This window comes from Rhipicephalus sanguineus, chromosome 9 (assembly GCF_013339695.2).
Source record: "Rhipicephalus sanguineus isolate Rsan-2018 chromosome 9, BIME_Rsan_1.4, whole genome shotgun sequence".
NCBI classification, from domain to species: domain Eukaryota; kingdom Metazoa; phylum Arthropoda; class Arachnida; order Ixodida; family Ixodidae; genus Rhipicephalus; species Rhipicephalus sanguineus.
Genome location: NC_051184.2, coordinates 14,250,132 through 14,274,165, shown reverse-complemented (window position 1 = coordinate 14,274,165; position 24,034 = coordinate 14,250,132). Strand labels below are relative to the sequence as shown.

Genomic DNA, 24,034 nt, shown 5'->3' with positions numbered 1-24,034 from the left:
ATCCATGTAAAAATTACGACAGCTGCGCACTAGTGGCAAGAGCGCAGCTGGGTAGCCTTCCTTGTTCCCTTTATTTTTTCGTTCTGTCTTCGTTTCCTCTGTTTCTTGCATCTACTTATTTCTTTCTTTCTCTCTCTCTCATCTTTTCTCATTCTTTCTATTTTTATTTCTCTTGCTTCCCTTTCTCTCTCTCTCTGCTTGTTTCTATTCCTTCCTCTTTCTTTGTCTATCATTTTATGTCTTTATTCCCTTTATTTCGCTCTGTTTTTCGCTTTCTTTTTGTCTTTCTATCTCCTCTCTCTTTCGCGTGCTTCACGTGCTCCACTTCGCCGAGCAGGGTTTTTCGTTTAACGCTCGCAACTGCTGTACTCGTTAGTGGGGCTTGCCCAATTCCTGTGGCGCACATCCACCTGAGGGGGTTTTGCCGTCAGCTTCACTGTTAAAACAGCGTTACTTTACACACGGACAAGGGAAACAACACAAAGTACGGGCGCTGGCTCATGTGTAAAGTAGCGCTGTTTTCACAAGGATCTTTACAAACGAGCTCGCCTTCAAGCACTTTTAGTCACCTTGATGTATCCGCGAGCCAGCGCCTTCCTGGGGTGTTGTTCCCTTGTCCGTGTATAGCGGCCGCTGCTTTTTTAAATTGAGATTTATATTCGGCTGTAGTTATCGAATGATGTTCAGATGGCACTATCTAGCTGCTTATAAGGCAGCTGTGACAATGCATGCTGAAAGCTTTTTCTGCCAAGCCCTCTTTGGTAACAATGGCAAGTCAATGCAAAAGAAATTATCCGTTGTGTAGTCCTTTATAGTATATAAAAATACATGACTTACTAAATGTGGCGGCACACGGTTAGAAATTGCCCTCTTGTACGTAAGCAAAAAGTTAAAGCAAAGTCTTCTTAGCTACCAATCTCTCTAACAATTGACAAATGCTGTACTCTCGACGAAGTGTCAAACAAATCCAGCTGCGCACAAGGCACCGCAGAAAAGCCAGAAGCTGGACTTGTCGTTAACAACAAGGCAGAAACCACGCACAGGAGCTGCATGGGAGGAGGGAGCTTAAGTAAAAGCTAGGAACTGTTTGACACAATATAAAAACCATTTTAGAACCCAGATTAAAAACACATATCATTCATGGCTAACTGCTCGCTCTCACATACAGTTAAATATAATTAAAAGGAAACAAAATGACATTGCTTCAATGAAAGTTTCACTTTCTTAGTCAAGTTGAAAGAAGTCGCCGATGAAGTAAATATTAGCAACCGAGACAATGCGACAACCTCGGTTTTGCACTTGCTGCTGTAGGCATGACACATGCAAAATGGCCAGTAAATGAGGGACTCAGTGAAGAAGCAATGTCACACAGCAGATGCAGTGCCGATGTGGTGGCTTACGAGGCCTAGAGGCTTCTAATCAAAATTTAACTGGAGATGTTTCTGGTTGATGCAGTTTAACTTAATCCAGGAGATATACGCAAAAGGCTGCACATATCATCCAGGATGTCCTTTAAGAGGGTCGCACTAGTTAAGGCACAATAAACGCTGTTGCTAGCTTTGGAGCCGCACGAATGCGATACAAGTATCCGGACGAGAAAAACACTGACGCCTCCATGGCACACTTTGCAAATTCAGTGATGACGCTGGATGCATTTTTGTCCTCTGCAGATGAATCGCCACTGAAGGATTAGGTGTTTCCAATGGTGTGACCTCCTCTGGGAAGCTTTGTACTGAGCTTTTTTTCAATTCAGGCAGCAAGTCCCAAGAACAGTTGTATGCCACGGGGCACCATCCTAATGGCAGAACTTGTAGCGCACTGTCTAAATAAGTTGGCCAGTACTGTTTTCATAGAATGTCATCAATATCATCAACAAATAAGGGTTAGATACAGGTTCTCATCACAGAATCCCGAAATTTGCAGCTGGATTTCACTGTGGCAGTACCACTGACATAATTGCAGATAATGTTTGGCCAAATCCTTACTAGGCGTGCCATTACAGACGCCTCAGGGCAATCATGCCTTTGTGGAAACTACCCTCATATATATAATTGCGACATTCCTGAAGGCAGAGTATACCCAGTGGTTTTTATTTTTCATATCAGTGCACCATAGCTGCGTTATGTGCGAGATGCCCACGAGTCTCGTCATCCTCAGAGCAATCACTAAATGTAGGGGAGACCTTTTACAAGTTCAGTTTTGATGCAATCAACCATGCCTTGTTCATATGCGTGAATCACACTGCACAAATTGTTCACACGTACGTTCAACCTCCAATACTCACATCACACAATTTCTCTCCAAAAACAGCCAGATGGCTACATGTGCAATTGTGAAAACCATTGCTTTGGCTGGTCGATGCAAGCTTATTGCTCCAAATAATTGCTAGCACAGCCAGGGAACAGGCATTAGGCAGACATGCTTATTTCCTCTTGGTGTGACCGTCCTCTCAACACTCTAGAATACTTTGAATAATAATGCGCTTCGGTTATTTTAGCAGCAGTGATACCCAGCAACATTCTACCATTCTCATAAGAATAGAAGTGAGGAATGCAACTATACAGATGCCAGTAGCAACACACTTTGAGTGCAGCGTGGCACATATTGAGAGCTCGGAGATCGTCAGGGCTGGAAACATCTGCACAATGATCCCCTCTACCAAAAATAAAAGATTAAATTAAAGACGTGAGAGCTCGTTATGTAGGCAAATCAAGGTTCTACAGATTCCCCATGCATCTTGCACTTTCTTAAATAGTTATGGCAGTACTTTGAAAAGAGACAGGAAATAACAAAGCGAGTACAGTGCTCTGAAAGCATCTGTAACAAATTGACATCACTATGCCGGCTTCAATGCCAAGTGCAGCATCTGCCAACATTGCACGTTATGTGGTATAGCAAAGTTCGCTCACAGTACTCTCCCCTTCAAAAGAATGACTCATAGATAAATATATTGTAGGTATTCCATGCATCATATCTTATAAATTGGTTAGGCATACATAATATCTCACGGTATTTGTCATACCACAATTTTTATTGTGAGCTAGTTGAGACTGCTACCTCTAAACACAGTACAGATTGTGCTTCTGTGAATACCCACAATAACTGTACTGCATTAAGGTGTGACAAATACCCTTCTTACACATTTCTAAGGTGCGCCTCTTTTTCCAAAAAGATAGGTAGAAAAAAAATAGGCTATTGGGTTTTAACTGGACATGAGACAATGTCTACAGCCTTGCCAGTAGCTAGTCTCAGAGCAAATGTCATCACTGTTGCCACCAAGAACGGCAACAAAACTTGCCTAGCTGGCTTGGTAATTATGCCCCCCCCCCCCCCTTTCTTGACGAATGCTCATCAACAGAAGTGACTTTACACATTAAGCTTGCGGCATCACGCTGCATCACAAGCTTTTGGCTTTCCGGAGACTTGCCAAGGTCATCTTATACGCTGACAACTTGTTTTTAAGGAATAGGCCACAATCCTATGCGCGATGGTTGCCGAGTCATTCAAGAAATGTGCAATGCCAGAGACTATGCTATGGACAGCATGGACACGGCAGTATGCTTTTTGTCCTCTGAAAGTTGCCGTCTGCTAGCGACGGTGGTCGTTAGGTGTGCATGGAGTTGCATTCTGTGAAGCTAGTGTCTTGTGAAATCGGTGCAAGCCACATTTTCTTGGTATAGTAAATTACGTGTGCACTAAATATTGTGCATACGGCAATTTTGTTACTTTGAAGCCGCAAAACTTTGTGCGCATTGCATATTAAAAATCTGGTACATACACTACTCTGTACATTACTTTTATTAGTTTCCTATAAAATGGCTGCGCACACACAAACGAGGACGGAAGTCAGAGGACAGACAAGCGCTCTTGCCTTCCGTTTATTGTGTGGCCGTTTCATAATAACTCCTACCAACTCGCCCAACACTTTTACTATTGGTATCTAGTTCGCAAAATCTTGAGACTGCCTATGGTGTTGACAGCAACTGTCATTCTGTCTTAGTGATGTATACCATGCGTTTTGCAAGCTTACGTAGCTGTAAAATGCGCGGAGTGTCCGGGTGACAAAACTCTGCGCATTACTCTTGCTCCTGCTTAAGACTGCTGAAACCACAGCTGCTGGCGCATTATAAGTAATGCGGTGGCGTCATAATATGCCATGGCGCATCGCAATAAAAAAAAAAGCTAATATCTGGCACTCAGCTGCCTTGTAGATCACATGCCAAGTGTGCAGCGATTCAGTACCACCAAGTACAACAATCAAAACACACCGGAATCACAATGCTGCAATTTTCTAGTGCAAAGACGAAACAACAAAACTGGCGAGATAACACAGAGGCTGGCTATCAACTATCAAACCATCATTTTATTGAAGGTTTTCACGGAATATATTCGGCATAATCGCAGAAGGAAAGGTTTTATATATATATATATATATATTATATATATATATATATATATATATATATATATATATATATATACATATATATAAAGGTACAGCGAATGTGCATAGCTCGAGGTCGCTTGCCTAAGCAGAGTTGACTGTGGCACCCCATCCCGGCGACATGATAACATCAGACCATTTCAGTTTCTCCTAAACTGATTTGGAAAATTATTTCGGTAAAATTCTGGCTAAACGGCGCCTTACAACTTCAATGCGTAAGCACAATTTGCGGCGGAGCCCCGATAGAGCCCTTTAAGCACGCGTCAGGGTTCAACAAGGCGTAGTTTTTGTATGTATGGTCACCGACATCGTGCGATATAAGATAGTCAGCATTCTTTTCGCTCTCTCTCTTTGCACTGGAAAAAAAACTCGTCAAACCAACAGCACATTCTTCCTGATCACACTGGCGGTTCACATCTTCAAGCATTCTTCCTTCCATTCCTTGAATAAGCTACTCTTTGAAATGATCAACGCAATCGAGATTATGCTCTGGCGACCAGCTCCTGGTGTACAAATGTTATTCGCAACACAGGTGCATAATTATTTCAAAGAAAACCCATTCAAAAAAGATTTCACTCGGGAAATGCAAAATGATCTCAGTATTTTGCGCCGCACTGGGCTCACAGAAATAGATTATCGGCATTTATACATATATGCATACTGAAGTAATGACAACATCCTTTTTACGACTGGCGACGGTCGGTGCTCTGGATCCTTTGCTCCCATTGTGCGATGAGGCAATGCGGCGTCGTGGGACACTGTTGGACGCCTGCTGGAAAAAAAATGAATCAATTGTAGAGTCTAAGAATCGAGGCCAGAAGTCGGGAACAAAAAAAATGGACTGCCTCTTCGGTTACGCTGAGAAGAGCACACCTATGCACTATTTGTTTGATGTATGCTAAGTCACGGCATTTCATTCACCTTAAAGCATTTAACACTGTCACATCGGTAACCCTCATTTACTTTAATTCATATGCGATTCACACTTAGTTTGCCTTAATATGACCAGTGATCCCATTTAGTTCATTTTAATGAACATTTCATTCACCTTATGCCTTAACGATCACTTCCAATCACTTGACATACACTTGCTACATCAATTCTTTTAATTCACATTTTTTACTCATGAGCCATATAAAACCTTAATAAGTGCAACAATGTCAACCGCATATAATGTCATGTTGCCGAAGATGCACATAAGTAATGCAACTGGCAAGCGGTTGGTTTGACAAAAGAGAGAGAGAGAATGAAAGGCGGCAGGGAAGGTTTGACAATAAGTTCACGTGCGTTCACAACGGCGAGGGAGATTAATTATCCCCGTCCGAAGTGTTCAAGGAGTGTCTGTCGTCTTCTCCTCTTGTGTACGCGTCCGTAAGCTGGTTTTCGTTTCTTCAAGTACGTACCAACAGGGCCCAGCAACAGATTCTCCTGTGTTCAAGGAGTTGGGGTGCTCGCGCAGCCTATAATTTAGCCTATCATTGTCGGAACTGTGGATGTGTTCCGCTATTATCTAATGTTAGGATGCTTGGTAGAGGCGGGGGCAAGGTGAAACACGAAATTCTCGAAGCATATCATATCAACATGCAGTGTGACAATTGTGTCAGCACTACATCCATTTCTTTGACGTAGAAAGAACTTGGGTTCCTATCGCTTCGGCGTTAGCCTTTCAGGTAGCCTTTTGTTATATTGTCGTTTGAACAGCGCATGCGCCCCTGGTTTTTCTGGATGATGGTGTTTGCTAATAAAGCACAGTCGATAGTCTAGTCCAAAGATCTTAAACACGCGGCCCGCGGTTTGCAAATGAATGTCTTCGTCCCACGTTTTTTTTTTTTTCTTAGTAAGTTATGCTTATGAGCTACTCAGGCATGACTGGTCTCAAGTATTTTTTTGCCGTGAGGCCCCCAATCCCCCATGCGGTCACCATATCTTGAAACATTACCGCGGTACAAAACTGCATATTTCAGAATCACGTACAGATTTTAGTCATTCTGTACATCGGTATCGACATGTTTCTCGAATCCTGGCGCCAAATGCCCTTCAGAAATTATCCATATATGAGCTGTGGGAAGGACTTCTTTCAAATCACAACGTTGGGTGATATCTTGTTCAAGCTGCACCCCCCCCCCCTCCCCCGTTGGGTTTGCTGTCACCCTCTATTAAGTTAGTTTTGCCGCCGAGCGAGAGATAGCGCTGTGCTCGCGCGGTGGAGCCAGTGGCGCCACCTGGCGCGGAGCGAGGTTACGCGGGCGCATGCGGAAGAGCTCACTCTTTTGGTGTTTGGCGCGACCGTGGACGGTAGCCTTCGGGACATCCGCGGGGACGATACCGCGCCTCGTTCCCGCGGGCTTCCATAGTGATCGAACGTCGGCGACGCCGCATTCGCGGTACATTAGTCGTTAGTTTGTTTTTGTGTGTATTGTATAGGCATTATATTGGGTTATTTGACATGTTACCCTACTTATTTATAAGATTCGGCTGGCGAGCTCACCGTTATGTGTATGTTGTTAATAAATGTCCGCATGTTCGTCGCACGAAGGTGCATTATGTGTCCGATGTTCCATGAGCGCGGCTCTCGCCTTCAATGCCACAACCTTCTTCAATGTCCCGGCCCTTGCGGGACTAAATGTCGTGACTGCGGCCCGTTAGATAAGGCGAGCTTGAGACCCCTGGTCAAGTCGTCGTGGGGTGCCACTTCTCTCTTTATCCTCCATCCTTTTTTACTGGTTCATTCTTTCAGCGTTATGTACCAAGTGACCCAGACCTTACTCGCAACACTAGGCTTCCCTCTCACCCACTTAGCCTTACCGATATGCTCTCCTTCTCGTCAGGCTTCGCTCTCGCAGCTGGGCTAGAAAGTGCAGACGGCTAATTCCCAGGGTGGGAATCATTGCGGATACAATCGGACAAACACAGGAAGAAAACAAAGTAGACTGAAAGAGCGTAATGATCAACTATCAAGTCGATAGTTGCGCTCTTTCACTCTACATTGTTTTCTTCCTGTGTTCGTCCGATTCTATGCGCAATGATTCCCACCACAGGCATGCACCAACTCGGCCAACAAGAAGTTCTTCTGAAATAATTCCAGGGATTTACTTCGGCCTTAAACAGCTCCGCCGTTCAAACACGAAGCATATATCGGCCATGTATCCAATCCTGCTCTTTTCACAATCACTATCACCAGGCACCCTTCCAGACGACAGGAAAAAGAGCAAGGTCGTTCCAATCTACAAAACCACGTAACCGTAAATCGCCTCTAAATTATCAGCCCACATCCATCACTAATGACCCTTGCAAAATGATGGAACACGTCCCATGTTTATATGTAATGAATTTCTTTGACAGAAATAATTTATCTAATCTTCACAGCATGGCTTCCGCAAGGGTCTATCATGTGCACTCAACTATAATTACATTTCTTCACGCACTTCAGTCAAACCAGTGCTGGGCAGTATCGAAGATACATGTATCTTAGATACTATCTCAGATACTCTTTGGGTATCTTGTATCTGTATCGCGATACGTCTCGCAAGACGAGTATCTGTATCTGTATTTCTGATACATTCAATAATGTATCGTGTATCTTAAGATACAAGATACTCCTATAGGAACACCAGAGTACGAAACAATAATCGCTGGCTCAACTACGCTTCTCAAAGTGGTACTAGTGCTACTAAAGCGCCTCAGTAAAACTCAGCGCAGTGACATAATTTTATTTTTCCGGCAAAGTCCACCAGTGAAGGCAGGCAATAAAGTGTACGCGTCCGTTTTGGTGGAGCAGAGCAACTTGACAGCGCTCGCGTAGTCACGACAGAACAAGCGCGCGAACGTCCAGCTTAGCTCACGTGCCTTTCGTTTCCTCGATTTTTTTTTCTTTTTTCGTGTGCCAGTGCCATGATACTTACCCTTATCCACTGTCCAGCGCCGCGTACCACAATGCGTGCGGCGACTATCGCGCAAATTCTGATGCCGCTCCCCTGCGCAGTGCTTCGTTACGAAATCTGAAGTATAGGGTTGCTTTGCTTGTCGTGGCTTTCACACACAAGCGATTTGAAGGATCTTGTGGATGTAAGTTCGACTTACATGCGATTGACTTATGTGCAAATAAGATCCTAACTGTAGCAGCACTAGTACCGATGCTAGATCTAGTAGGTGAAGCGCTTATCTAACAGAATATATGTTCGTGTACCGTATCTTTTTATTCCTTCTGTCAATCCAATTCCGGCCGCGGCGGTCGCATTTTCGATGGAGGCGAAAATACTTGAGGCCCGTGTACTTCGATTTAGGTGCACGTGAAAGAACTCCAGGTGGTCAAACTTTCCGGAGCCCTTCACTGCGGCGTCTTTCATAATCGCATCGTGGTTTTGGGGTGCTAAACCGTAACAATTATTATTATTATCTTCCTGCTATCTTTATTCAAAGAGCTTTTGAAATCATAATTTGATTGTTAGCACAAGTTCTTTCTTAGTTGTCCTTCTTTTGCATCCCGTACATTACCTAGGGCTCTGAACTTTTTTTTCCGGTCTGGTCGCACAAATATGCCTCTTGTAACGTGCTGCCCAAAAAGTTCTCTGCTTTACCCTTACATTGAACTGTCTGCTTTATTTCTGCTACTGTTTGCACATTTATATTTCGCTTTAGCTTACTGTTCTGAGAGGTGATTTTGAAAACAAATATGTAATCATGTGGGCGCGCTCTGAGTATGCAGTACCAAACATCCTGCTTACTGCTTAGTGAAAGAGCGAAATTGAGTTTGCATTATAATTATGGAAATAATTATGAGCCATCTTCAAGTTGTTAGGAAGGGGATTCGAGAAACATTGCTATACCAAATGATCTGTTTTTCTCATGAGCATCCCAACGAGCCGTTTCAGTCAATTTTTGATAGGCACCAAATATTTTTACTGTCTTACATTAACAAGTAAGTTCAAGATGCTTCACGATTAATTGTCATAGCTATTAAGGGTGCCGCCTGTATTGTGTTTCAATACTTATTCACGATGACTGTTTGATACAGAACGGCTTTTCCATTTTATTTAGATATATTTGATTTGTTTTCCTTTTTTAGGCCTCCCTAATTTTTTTACTATTACTAATCGCCAGTTAATCGGACATATAGGTGGCAATACCGTGAATAGCAGCGCTGTGCTGCGACGATTTGTGCAACTTGCCACGCGCTCTCATTTCTTTATTTTGGTGGGATCGGGTTTAAACTACAAAAACATTATTAGCAGCGCTCAGCTCAAGACACGTCGCGATGTTTCGGAAGCTTCGCAGTTGTTTCAGATTGTTCTGTTAAGATTACGCGCGAATCCCAGCCGCGGCGGCCACATTTCGATGGAGGCGAAATGCTCGAGGCTCGTGTACTTAGATTTAGGAGCACGTTAAAGAACCCCAGGTGGTCGAAATTTCTGGAGCCCTCCACTACGGCGTCCATCATAATCATGTCGTGGTTTTGGGATGTAAAACTGCAACAATTATTATTAAAATTATGCGCAGGACGCGAGCACTGTAGTTCATTCGGGAGCTTACGCGAGCACCATCGGTAACGCTGGAAGGTTCGATCGCAGATGTGACCACGCGTTCCGTCTATGATCAGAATACCGAAGGCCAACGACATTTATTGCCGCTATCAGTGTACAGAGTGCTTTGCTTGTATTATGAGTTACTTAGTTTTCTGGGCACAAGTTTGCCCAGTGAGCAGTTTAGTCTCTACCAGAGTGACTGCCGCCTTCTTTATCCTTACCACCACGTGACAATACAATAGGTATTAGGCATTTCTGGGGTGAACGTATTCTCTCGTTGAAGAAAAATTGTTGAAAGATTGCACGTTAGTGAATATATTGATAACGAACCCTTTACGCCAGCAGCTAAGTAGAACATGAAAAGTCATTGCAGTTTTATGAGCTCTACTAGAGCACTGCACGGGCCGTGATTCTCGGCCCGAGCCCGGCCCGGGCCCGGGACTCGTTCAAATTTACCCGCCCGAGCCCGGCCCGGCGACTCAAAGCGAGACCCGGCCCGGCCCGAACCAGAAAAAATTTCGCCTACCCGGCCCGCCCGGCCCGACCACAGATCGGGCCCGACAGGGGCCCGAGCCAATAATCTAGGCGGTGTTGCCCGAAGATAGAATCGACCGCAAGGGCCTTTTAAGTAGCAAATATCTACGCATGCTTGGCGCATGCTTCGCTAGCAAGTATACTTTAATCTACGGTATTTTCTCGTAAAAAAGGGGCACCGTGGAAACAGTTGAGCGGACCGTACTGGGTACGATGAACGTTTGTTCGGCAGTGGTATACTGTACCTAATTTTCTAGGAATACAATCGGATTATCAATAGCTGTTTTGTAGCAGATATTGTAGGAAGAAAAGTGATTTGCAGCATGAGTCCGGTTTTGATAAGGAGAGCAATAAAAACAGACGGGACAGAGAACAGAACGCTCTCTTCACTTTGTTTTATTGCGCTCTCTATTGAAATTTAAATCGACACGAAAGTGAAACAGTGAATCAGCTTAGATTGATAAATTGTACTCTGAAGAAATTTAATGTCGTTAGTTTCACCAGCAGAGATGTATTAATAAAAGAGAAAATTAAGGTCAGGGTTTCATTTGTAATTTTCGCGCCAAATTTCACGCGTGGACAACACGGATTTCAAAGCATATTTTTCGTATTTCGGCGACCTTGTCCTTGTCCGAATTTTCCTGAAGCTTCGTATGTTAAGTCTATGGCCCCCCTAGGAAGACAATGCACTTCATTTTTAACCGATTAACGAACTGCGTAGGACCTAACAGACACCAACAAACCTATGATGAGTTTGATGCGGGAACTTTCAAGGTGGCGTCACCAGCCGTAATTTCTTTTTGCGCGTTTTTCGCGCTTCCCATGCTCTTCTCGCGGCAGCCGTGGGGATTTTGGAATTATGAAAGAGTAATTTACTAAACGCCAAAAATCGTTTTTTCCCCCTTTATTGTCCCTTTAAAGCATGCTGTACGAGAAAGCCAACCGTGCACCCTTCTGGATATGAGCACCTACCTTCATCATAGTAGCACCTTGCCACATCAAGAGAAAATAGAGGGAAAAAGGTCAAATTCATTAGATTTGTTGTAAATACACTAACGTAGATAAAATTATAACGAACCGCGCGCACCACGTGCAACTTTGGAAATACATATAAGAAGCCGAATGGAAAAAAAGCAACTATTTGTCATCACACCGTATCACACCACCGCTATTATATACAGTCTTAAGCTTTTGTGGCATAGTTTTATACCTTATTTGGTCGAATATTATTGTACAAAAAAAATCAAATTATAAATAGATTCCACTATAAGCACACCATGCTCCGTTCATCCCATATCCTACCGCGCTAAAGTTTCTTGCACTGTTCGCGCTAGCCGCAGAGGCGCACATCTGCCTTGAGAAATGTGAAGGCGTCGGCAGTCGTAGTTCTTAATTCCACACTGGAGTTATTTAGGATATCTTTGGACCTATGCAGAATGAAAATAGCTGTCCAGCTAATCCTTTCATTTCTCTCGTTCCTGAACGTTGTGCCACTCTTCAATATATAGTCTATAAATGCTTTTGAGGGCTTCTCCATGCAATTTTCAGAAGTGTTTGTTATGCACGGCTTGCACAGGGCTCTTTTCTGTCCATATTATAGTGGTGTATGCCTTCCTAACGATGTTGTACCGGTAGAAGGTGGCCTACGCTGGTAAGACTACACTGGTAGGACTGGCAATAGGTGGACGAAGTGATTGCGATCTATTTTCGGGGTCCATTCCAGTTTGGTAATAAAGGTGAGACTAATAATAATAATGATGATAATAATAATAATATCTGGGGTTTAACGTCCCAAAACCACGATATACATTATAGAAGCAGCGCTAAAAGACGTAGACGAAGAATAAACAAGCACACAGGACGAGCGCTAAATAAATTTTTCAGTTGCGAGTCAGCGCTCGTCCTGTGTGCTTGTTTATTCTTCGTCTACGTCTTTTAGCGCTGCTTCTATAATGCATACGTACCAACTAGCCCAACTTTCTATCCTGCACCACGATATAGACTATGAGGGACTACGCCTAGTGGAGGGCTCCGGAAATTGCGACCACCTGGGGTTCTTTTAACGTGCACTTAAATCTAAGTACACGGGCCTCAAACATTTTCGCCTCCATAGAAAATGCAGACGCCGCGGCCGGGATTCGATCCTGCGACCTTCGATCGCCCGTCGAGCGCCATAACCACTGTCCACCGTGGCGGGGCAAAAGTGCGAATAAGCTTATCCGACGCTTACCATTGGATGCATATGATTCGAGGTAAGGGGGACATCCCCACGGCATGGAATTCGTGATTCTTATTTCAAGCCAGATATTTCGTCAGCTAATATACTCTTGCCTTAAGCGTAAGCATACATGTTTAATGGACTTATGCTATTTCTGCACATTCCAACGCTGTTGTGGCAGTATCATGCAGCTCTCGCACTATCATAGTGCCGGGGTCTCAACACACGTCCCGTGGACCTCTCACTAGCGGCCTGCAGACCGCACATGACTGTCTTTGTCCCATTTTTTTATTTATAAGTACGTTCTTGAGCTACACAGGCATGGACAGGTCTAAAACATTTTTTTTCGTGAGGCACGCTGCAGCCACCACGTGTTGATACATAACCGTGAAACAAAACTGTATATTGCACAATTGGAGTACCAGATTTAGTCATATTGGAGATAGCTATCGATATATTTGTGGAAACTTGCCGCCAAATATCCTTCAGAAATGACCCATATATGAAATCTTAAAGAGGTCTTTAACCATGGCAACGTTAGCTGACATCTGCTAGAACCCATTCCTCCCTCCCATCCCACCTTCGTCACTGTCCTGGCCCTTGCGGAAGTAAATTTTCGTGAATGTGGCCCGTTAGCTGAGGCGAGTTGAGACCCCTGATATAGCGGAACAAGACGAACGTTCAGATGTTAACAATGTGGGCAAACAAAGCAGGCTGTGCATGTCCATCTCGCGCCACATGACCACTAGGAAGCCTAGACGGAGCCACAGAAAAAAAATGTCTTTATAGGGGATTTTATGCAACGAGACTGCGCGCAGTCTTTCGCTTTTAGTGGAGAGCTGGAACTTACAAGAACGTTTCCCCGCCTTGGGGCTCCGTGATCACACTTGCGATAATATATTTAGTATGTATAATTTTATTATGTTACATTATTACTGCGATTACAAATATTATTTGGAATATAAAATAATAACGAATGCAAATAAAGCACGGAATAGCGAGATGTTAGCTGTATAAGTGCCTGGTCTCTTTACTTTCAGCTCACCCGTTTCAGATAATCAAGTAGCTTCATATGCAAGATGCGAAAGAAGATCAGTACTTGTCCATCATAAAACTCTTCAAATAGCTTGCCCCACATAAAAAAAAAGAATCGTTTTATCGAGATAAATGTGACACGTATATGTACGCGCAACGTATGAGGAACACACTTGAAAGGGACAGACACTAAAAAACAGTTCTTCTATTATCGGTAAATTACTCTTAAAATTCCATAATCACCACGCTCGCTGCGACAAGAGTCTTGGTAAGCGAGAAACACGTGCAAAAAAGAAAATGCGATTGCCGACGCCACCTTGAAAATCGTGCAACAAACACCGTGACGTCATAGATTCTGACGGCGTCTACTGGGATCTACGTAGTTCCTAATCGCTAAAAATTAAGTACATTGACTTCTGAGAGGGCCATAAACTTAACACACCAAGTTTCATGAAGTTTCGCTGAACCAATGTCCCCAAAATACGACAAATACACTTTGAAATCCGTGACGTCACGCGCGGAGACTTCGGCGCGAAATTTAAAAATGAAACTTCGCCCTTGGTTTTCTCCTTATGATGGTGAAACTAATTACATTCGAGTTCACAGAGTACACTTTATCAGTCTGAAACCGATTCATTGCATCACTATAGTGCCCCTTTAAGAACTGAGCAAGCCCAAGCCCGGCCCGACCCGAGCCCGCCACCTCAAACCCGGGCCCGGCCCTAAGCCCGGAGCTTCAGACCCGAGCCCGGCCCGGGCCCGCCGTGAAAACTACTTTACCCGGCCCGGCCCGGCCCGGCCCACGGGCCGGGCCGGGCCCGGGTTTTCGGGTAGGCCCGAGCCCGTGCAGTGCTCTAAGCTCTACGCATACACAGTGCGTCACGAAAAATATCGCCAGCAACGTTGTTGCTACTGTACACCGGTGGTTCGATATTGCGTGAACGGTCTTTTACAGACAAAGTAAATCTCCACACCGGTATTTGCGCCATCGCGCGAAGGCTTCGTATTGAAGTTCTTGTGATTAGATCGCAACCCGCTAGCTGGTCGGCAAGGTGAGCAGCGACTCCCATCAAATACAAAAATGACAAGCAAGAGCCGCTATCAATGAAGAGCTGTCCTGTTAAGCAGCCAGAACAAACCCCAATAAGTTCTGTCGGAAGTAAACTAATAGACTTGGAGCAAGAAAGACAATACTTGTGAAATACTAACGCACATTTCATTAAAATTAAACAAAATTGGTCGCATTAAAGAAATTTTCAAGCAAACCTTTTCGTGCATAGGCGTTCGCTACATTAGGGGGTCTGTAATAACAAATTTGCGAATGTATCGAAGTATCTTAAGATACAATTGGCAAGTATCGTATCGGATACAATTATTGCGGTAGTATCTTGTATCTGTATCTCCAATACTTCTTGCCTGAGTATCTTGTATCGTATCGCGATACAATTTCAAAGTATCTTTGCCCAGCCCTGCCTACCACTTAGGTTCTTCAGATCTCTGGGCACAGGTAATCACATCCCGGCGTGTCATTTCTCCCGCCACGCGCATCCAAATTCTGTGTACCCACCCTATTTCACGTTCCTTCTTTCAACACACAGCACGAGAATGGAATGCCCTTCCTTCTGACATCGCCCTCATCACCGACATCTCGCGTTTCAAGGCTGTCATTGAAGACCATCTTGCAACTCACCTCATCTAACCTGACGCTATTTTTTCTATGTGCCCACACCTAATTTAATGTCCCTTCCTGGGATGTTTGAGGTATTACGAACAAAAAAATTAAAAAAAAAAGACCGCCAGGCCTGCGCGGAAACCGCAGCACAGTCACAGCGAAAGCTGGAAGAGCGGCATTTCTACAGCCCGTTATAAACTTTCTTGGGGCTACTAATACAAGTACACTAGCAACGTACCCACTACGCCACAAATCATAATTTTTGTGAAGTTGGGAAGCACCCACTACGCCATTTTTCGTCATTTTGCGGAGAAGCGAGGTACAATCTGTAAGGCATTATGTGCAGTTCCTTGATGCGACGGCTGATGGCCATGAAGAATTGTGACTGAGCATCTTGTAATGGGTTAAAAGGTTTGAAGAACCCACTAGTTACGTAATTCGCATTGTGTGACGCCCGGTCGTTATTTCACTCTCCCACCACGCCAACGTACGTCAACGTGAGAAAGATACAGAGAGGGAAAGAACTTTATTGAGACCCTGAGGAAATGAATCATGGGGCCTTAAGGGCTCCTAAGCAACCAACAGAAGTACACCTGCGAGGAACCCACCACGCTACAAATCATCATAATTTTTGTGATGTAGAGAAGCAGCCACTGTGCCATTTTTCGTCATTCTGCGGAGAACCGTGGCACCCACTAAAGATCTGTAAGGCATTATGTGCAATTTGTTGATGCTGTGGATTATGACAATGGATAATTATGGCAGAGCCCTTTGTAATGGGTCGGAAGCATTCAACAACCCACTCGTTGCGCAATTCGCATTGTGTGTGTGACGCCTGGTTACAGAATTCGCGTATTGTGACACCTGGTTGTTATTTTACTCTTCTACCACGCTAGATTACATATGTTAATGTGGTTCCTTCCCGACTTGAAGCCTGTATAGGGTCTTTTTGCAAATAAGTTTCAAGCACCGGTATGGCTCTGATGTAGAATACTGGGCTCCCACGCAAAGGGCCCAGGTTCGAACCCCGTTCCATCCTGGATATTTTTTTCTTATTTCGTTTTTCTTACTTCGTGCGATAGCGGTTACGGACACCGGCGGCGGCAGCGGACAGCTACGGCGCCAAGAACGGCCCTTGTTGTGATCTAATAACTTTGGCTGTAAAATGAGGTACACGTACTGGCAGCCTCTGGTAAGCCACCGATCTGTTCCAGAAGGCTTGCATCAATACCAACGCATTGTATGTCCCTTCCTGGGATGTTTGAGGTATTACGAATAAAATAATGAAAAAATGAGGTACATGTACAGTGGCAGCCTCTTGTGGGCCACTGGCCTGTTTCAGAAGGCTTGCATCAATACCAACGCATTGTATGTCCCTTCCTGGGATGTTTGAAGTATTACGAATAAAATAATAAAAAATGAGGTACATGTACAGTGGCAGCCTCTTGTGGGCCACTGGCCTGTTTCAGAAGGCTTGCATCAATACCAACGCATTGTATGTCCCTTCCTGGGATGTTTGAGGTATTACGAATAGAATAATAAAAAAATTATGTACACGTACACTGGCAGCCTCTGGTGAGCCACTGGTCTGTTCCAGAAGGCTTGCATCATTACCAACGCGTTGCAGGGTAGGTGCCTCTCCGGCATCAGTGACGTGATCCGCATCGACTAATGCGCCTCCCTCGAACAGGCCCAGGTTGGGCTGGCCTAGCAGCCGAAGGCGTTGACGCCTGTCAGTGAGCAAAAAATGTTCAAAATGTTGTCAGGGTCAAAAACATTCAGTTGCATTGCTATGTTATATCACTGTGATGGCAGATGTAGTGCACAAAACCAATAAAAAATATGCCGAGTAGCATTATCGAAGCGAAAGTTGCCGCCGCCGTGATGACAGTCGCAAGGGTACATGCATGCAACTATATAGTGTGCACGAATGCTCTGGCTGTGCCATATCTGTGACTTCCTGTCTGGCGATGCTTGTCAACGATAGTTCAAACAAGTGCTTTCTCTTTTTAGCACAGCGTTCAAGGGTGATAAAGGAATTATCATGGTATAAGAGAGCGCCAACATAGGAAAAATCAGCGGAACAAGGAGGACTTCATGTGCGACTATACTATTCGTGCCAAGGAGCGCTCATTTGTGACCCGCCTCAAAACCGCTGGAAAGCGTAAACACAAGACAATGTTATAAACTAAAGGAGTCTGCGATCGCCACTTGGAAAATAAATCATCTTGTCGATCTAAATCGGTCGTTCCGAACAGATCAACGGTGGGAATAGCTGAGATTGTCCACGATCAGCCGCAGCCGAGAAATGACCCCTGTCCTCTGCTCTACCGTGTATATAATGGTAACGTAAGCGCGCTTGAAGTGCCGTTGACATCGCTCTTCAGCGCAATAACACCACAGCTTAAAATATGCGTGACTGCAGCTTGAAATGCGCGAACGTGCCGAGACTTGGACGTTATGCACACAAGTAGGAATCTCGGACAAAGAAAAACAACCTCGATCAAAGCAAAAAAAAAAAAACTAATACTGTGACGTTGCATGTGCTCCTCCGATATCGCTCTGTAAAAGAGCACCAATTAGACACCTAAAGAAAAAAAAGTTAAATTGTTAAATTGTACTCGTGATTCTGTGAATTAGTTGTAGAATTCCAAAAGGAAACTGCCACTATGTCGCAGCCCCTGCGTATAAAAGTGTAGTCACTATTGACACGATCGTAAGCAGCATCGACGCATTTCTTGTAGCACGCACGTGCGTCACGCCAATAAGACCTAGTTTATGAAAGCGGTGTATGCAACAACAGCTGCAGGCAAAACCTTGGTCGCTAAATCGATCTTAAATGGTGACGATGCATTCCTGACGGCAGGCAGCCCCCCCCCCCCCCAAAAAAAGAAAGCTGCGAAGAAGAATAACGCTCATTACAAGGATATAAAACTGAAAATACAATGCCGCGCTGGCAAAGATGCATATGGCCATAATCAGCGATTTGTTAAACGATCGCGACTGATCTGTTTTGTTTGAAAAATTCTTGGTATTTTAATGCGTGAGTTCATCATCGGCATGTGGTAACCCCCCAAATTTCTATTCACAAAGGGACATGTGTGCTGCAATTAAAAAATTACACCATCTCCCGCTAAAGGGGACCATGAGGCGATGCGAAGCCGGAGCACTTGCACGATCGCGTTCCGTTGGCGTTCGTTGGGCATGCTACCGACCTCGCGTCGTGGAACGCGAAGAGGGACGCTACGCGCGTCGTATCTTCCATCTCACAGGGCGAGCGGGGAACGCGGTCGACAGGCGGGAGAGAGGGGGGCAGCGTAGGAGAGGACAGAGAAGGGGAGGGGACGCGCATGCGCTCGAGCTCATCGCGGCGTTGCGCAGGAGAGAATTTCGGCATGTCTAGCCCGCATTTCAGAGGAAGAGTGGAAAGGGGGAGGGGAGAGGGAAGTGGAGAAGGAAAGAGGAGAGGAGAGAGGGAAAGTGGGAAGGGAAGGGGAGAGGGTGAGTGGAGAGATGTGTGGAGAGGGTATGCGCATGCGCAGTAACGGTGGTCACGCCGCACACCACCACCACCACCGGATTGAGCTCCACCTTAAGATACTTCGCATCTAATAACGAGGACGCATGCAAGAGACACCACGCTGAGCCAGCCCAAACATTTTGCACCGCTTAAGGACGCATGAAAGCAGGCGCGTAGCCAGAAATTATACCGGGGCAGGGGATGCCCAACTGCCTCCTTTTTGTATACGTGTGTTTGTGTGCGCACACATATCCCACCAAAATGTAAGAATTTCGGGGAGGGGGGGGGGGGGGCTACACCAGCGCAGCAAAGAAATCTCCTTAGCCAGCGTACTTTCAGTGTCACGCCACCACAACGAACCTGAGCTCCTCCTCGCGCTCCTTCATGGCACGCATCTCCTCCTGGATCTTTGTCTCGGCCGTGATGAGGCCCTTACGGACGGCGTCAGCGGCACCCTTTTGCAGCTGTGGAGGCTTCAGTTCCCGGTACTCTAATTTGTCGCCATTTTGAGGTGATGGTGGACTCGTGAAGGCGAGCTCCTTGCCACGACTAGCAAGGAATTTTTGCATGCTCACCCCGCGAACATTGGCGACGGGCGACCCCTTTGCTCCTGAAACGTGACCATTGGCATGCACGTGACCATTGGCTGTCTTGGCCACAACCGACGAGACACCGCAGGTCACTGTCGTTGGGGAAGAAACTCGGGCTGGAGTTTTCTCGAAGATCTCGACGTTAGGAAGAGACGACTCGAAAGGCGCCACTCTCCTCGTAGCAGATGCGAGTGGCGGTGAAGGTGACGCGACAGCCTCATTTCCTATCCTGGTCACCTTGGAGTCTGTCCTCTCCTGGGAGATGGTCTGGATGTGCCCGGACTCTCGAAGAGCCATCTCACGCTGTGTCTGTTCTTCTATCTCTTGCTGGATCCGAGATGTGGCCAGGATCTTTTGCGTGCTGCCTCCTCGAAGCACCAGGGTAGCAGGGACCTTTGCGCCCTTGACTGGAGTGGGTGAGGCCGCTTCGCCCTTCTTGATAAATCCTTCCGCCTGGAGTTGTCCCAGAAGCCCCTTCTCCTTTCTCAGTGCCTCTTCCCGGTCTCGTGCTAGCCGTATCTCACGTTCAATTGGGGACTCGCCCAACGCAAAAGTCGGGGATGGCACTGCATCTTCGGTGCCGTCGGAGAGTGGCCGCACCGTTATCTTGTCCTTTCTGCGTGGTCCAAAAAGGGTCGAGCCATTCGGAGGAAGCGACTCGACACTCACGGTCCTAGACAGGCCGCCGCTGCTGGAAGTCAAAGATGCGACTGGACTGACGACGCCGTTGGCAGCGATGCCATCGTCATTGCTGCTGTTGGGAACCTCACTGCACTTGTGGTCATTGCTCTGCAGGAGAAACACCCTCGTAAGTTTCATGACCCAAATGAAAATAAGTGCACTGTACTTGGCAGGTACATGTCGACACAATAATAATCGACAGCCACATGACATCACGAACATCGACATCTGGGAGTTACTATGCTGTTATGATATACTGTCGCCGCCTATGTCACCCTTTGGGCAACTGAAACGCAAGAATGTGGTAACTCCTTTATGTTTATTTTTACTGCATCTGCAAGGTGTTGCTTCCTACCTGAATGTGCAGGCGCTCTCTCAGCTCCCGCAGCTCTTCCTCCCGCTCCTGGAGCTCCCGAATTTCGTCAGCAATCTTTGAGTCCGACGGACACGTGAACCGCTTCTCGATGGGAGCCGGGAATGGTGCAGGACTGGATACCAAGCTGGGAGGTGAGGTCGCCGATGCCATAGAAAGCTGAGGTGCAGTGAGTCGTGCAGGTTTGGGTGTCTCTGGCGTCCTGTCGCACGATGGTTTCTCAGGCGTTGTCGAGCTAAGCCTTGCTGCTTCCTGAGCGAGCTTTCGCTCCTGGGCGATCATCTCCTCCCGCTCCTTCTGGGCCCGAATCTCGCGGGCAACGATGCTGTCTTCAACACTCTGCTTCAAGTGACGTGACTCGTGTCTCACAGTTGTCAACGGGGGAGGTTCGGCTATCTGCCCTTGCTCACAGGCAGGGGGAGCCTGCGCAAAAGTGTGCATTATTAGTAGGTGATGCGATGACTATATAGCCGCATTTTTGTTGCTGCTTGCTTTGAGCACTTCACTGGAGTGCTCATTTTTAGTTAAAACCTAAGAATAAATACAAGCTACACCCACTGCCATCACTGTCCCACACATAGAGAATTTGCATATACGTTCCATCCAATCACATTTGCTCCATTTTCGTGACGCCAAGCACTTTTCGCGTGTTTCAGATAGTTGGTGCACCCATACAGGCACATCTTTGTGTCGCTGGTTTTAAGTCGAAAAAATTAAAGTTCTGGCAAATTTCAACAGAGACTCTGTCATCACTGCTTAGCCAAACGTCGTATTTAAGGAAGTAACGACGAACATTTAGCTTTCGATATGCGTGGTACCGAAAACGTTCGAGTGAAACCAGCTTGCACGATTCTCTCACACATGTGTTTGACAAGGCCGCCGCGGTTTTGTGGGCGGAGCTTTGCATTTATTCTTAGGTTGTAACCGACTAAAACGCATACCATTATTGGATGTATTTCCCGCAACGAGAAATGCCTACATCGACCATGCAAGCCATAAAACAGCAATAGTTGAAGATAATGTAATACAACCTGAGGCCTAAACAGCAGAAAAGAAGTAGTTTCTTTTACCAATGTTTCTAGTCATGTCACCAAAGTCGTTTACATTTACATAGAAAACGAAAAACAGCCAAACAACAGAACAGGACAGAGACGGACCAAGCGCTGACTTGTAACCAAAGCTTTGCGCACTAGGCATTACTTATAAGCGCACAGATCAGGAAAGAATGTGTGGGAGAGACAACAGTTCTAAGTCGGTACACCTGACAAGGTATCTGCGTTAACAAATATTTTCAAACAACCAAAAAATTTAAGAAGAAAATGAAATAAAAGAAATTGCGGGCAGTTTGCACCAAGTCGCGCAAAGCTTGGCACAGCGAAGCACGGACCCGTCGCCGCTCGTACTTCCCGTCGACCGACGCGTCTAGCTTCGAGATGCGCGGCTTCCTCCGCGGGAGTACGCAGCCAGGCTATGCACTATAGAGCGGAATTTGCGTGAAACGTCCCAGTCGGTGGGCGTGACTTAGCTAGGCGACGCGATGCTTGCTTCCTTGTCTCTCTACTTCTTTCTCTCTCTTTCGTTGATGTTCTCTCCGTCCCTCTTTGTTTTTTCTTTCTGCATTTCTTTCTCTCTATTTCTCTCTTTCTCATTCTTTCTGGGCTACGCTTTCTGGGCTCCCTTCCTCCGTTCCTTCCTTCTCACCATTAAATCTGTCCCCTAGCGCTCACTTCCCTTTCCACCCCCCTTGCTACCTATACTATATAAGGCTATGCTATGCTCTGCTAGCGTGCCTGGATAGCCGAGTGGTTAGGACGCTAGCCTTCGGTGAGAGTACGCGTCGCGAAGAATTTTTTTCGGCGAGAATTTTCTTCTTTCTCTTTCTTGATATCTTTCTTTTCGTCTCTCTGTTTGTTTGTTTCTCTCTCTCTCTGTGTACACGTTTCAATTAGCCGCACAGTGGCACATACCCGTTACACTCTTAGAAAAAATCGAGTATTTGGGGAGTATTTCTGCTACACAACAATAATCGTCATCCAGCTCGCGTACTTTTCTCGCGTTATCACCGCGGTCCCGGCACTTGCTGGTCGCGAACGGCGCGCGCGTTATCAGCGTGACATAGCATTCTTGATAGGAAAGTGACGAGAGCCGGGTTTTCAAGAAAGGAAACGCGAGCAAGCCAGATGACGATTATTGTTGTGTAGCAGAAATACTCCCCAAATACTCGCTTTTTTCTTAAGAGTGTAAGATGATGAAAGTTCTCTGCGATCGACTCACAAGGAACGACTTGCTAAACAGCTTCGCTGTTAGCAAAGCCGTCATCCACGTGAAATTCATTGGTGAGGAGTGTTATCGAAGGCGCACTCACGCGCACAGCACCTGCTGTCGAAGCAACGTGCTTCATGTATTTCACGCGCTCGCTGGTCACCAAAGCGCCTTAGTATTTGATCGCTGCAAAAGACTAAGGCGCTATGGTGAGCAGCGAGCACGGGAATTATATTAGGCATATTGCATCGACCAATAAGGTAATATGTGTAAGCAGCGTGGAGAGTTGGGCGAGTTGGTAATATGTGCGTGAGTGCGCCTTCGATAACACTCCTCACCAAGGAACCGGCATATCTTTCACGTGGATGATGGCTTTTTCTATTTCTTTCTTTATTTTTCAGTTTGTATAGATTTGTTAACGCAGATACGTTGTCAGGTATACCGACTTAAAAATGTTGTCCTGACTCTCGCATTCTTCCCTGATCCATGTGCGTCTAGAGTGAAACCAGACTACATATATCGAACTCGCCTAAACCAATTATTCTTTATATCGAACTATTTTCGAACGCGGTTATGTTCTAATGTCAATACACAGGAAAATCTACGGCAACATCGAACACAAATAGCAAGATCACTTTATACATCGAATATCGGGCCGCGCGAAACGTCTCAAGAAGTTGGCTTTCCCTCACAGTTGTTTGCTCCTCACGGAAGGAGGCTTTTTCGCATGTATTTGGGCGCGCGAGCGGTGTGATTAGGAGGGCGCAGCGCGAATAGAAACTACCGGTTGCCATCACGTTCTTTCTGCCACGATTCCTCGTCGTCGCGTCCGTCGTGTGCGGTCGTCGTTCGTTTATCGGCGATTCTCCGCTCCCTTTGTTAAAAAGATGGTCGCCGTGAAACGTACCAACTTGCTGTTCTCTTCAAAACTAGCGATGATCAACACAGCCGAATGTTGAGAAAAGGAGTCTGGAGTCGCTGGTGCGTACCAGAGGTGCGTACAGCATCCCAAGAAGCACGCTGAGTTCGATATTGAAGAACAAGGCCGACATTAGGGCCAGGGCTTGCAGAAGAATTGATGCCTGGGCAAGTTGGAATTGGTTATGCATGTTCAAAACGGGCGGCGCAAAAACGAGGACAAAGGAAAGACTACACACCACAGAGCGCCTTCTCACAACTAACT

General features: G+C 45.8%; 1 protein-coding gene across 1 annotated transcript in view; it reads right to left on the bottom strand.

Moving 5' to 3' along the window:
- Positions 1 to 2,223: 2,223 nt before the first annotated feature.
- LOC119405366 (uncharacterized) overlaps positions 2,224 to 24,034 on the bottom strand; it is a 49,608-nt gene continuing 27,797 nt past the window's right edge. Inside the window, exons 4-8 of the mRNA XM_037672203.2 lie at positions 20,572 to 21,012; positions 19,306 to 20,324; positions 16,987 to 17,155; positions 5,106 to 5,216; positions 2,224 to 2,241 (exon numbers count right to left, since the gene is read on the bottom strand). Of these exons, the coding sequence (XP_037528131.2) occupies positions 2,224 to 2,241; positions 5,106 to 5,216; positions 16,987 to 17,155; positions 19,306 to 20,324; positions 20,572 to 21,012 (1,758 nt within the window). The remainder of the gene's footprint in view (positions 2,242 to 5,105; positions 5,217 to 16,986; positions 17,156 to 19,305; positions 20,325 to 20,571; positions 21,013 to 24,034) is intronic.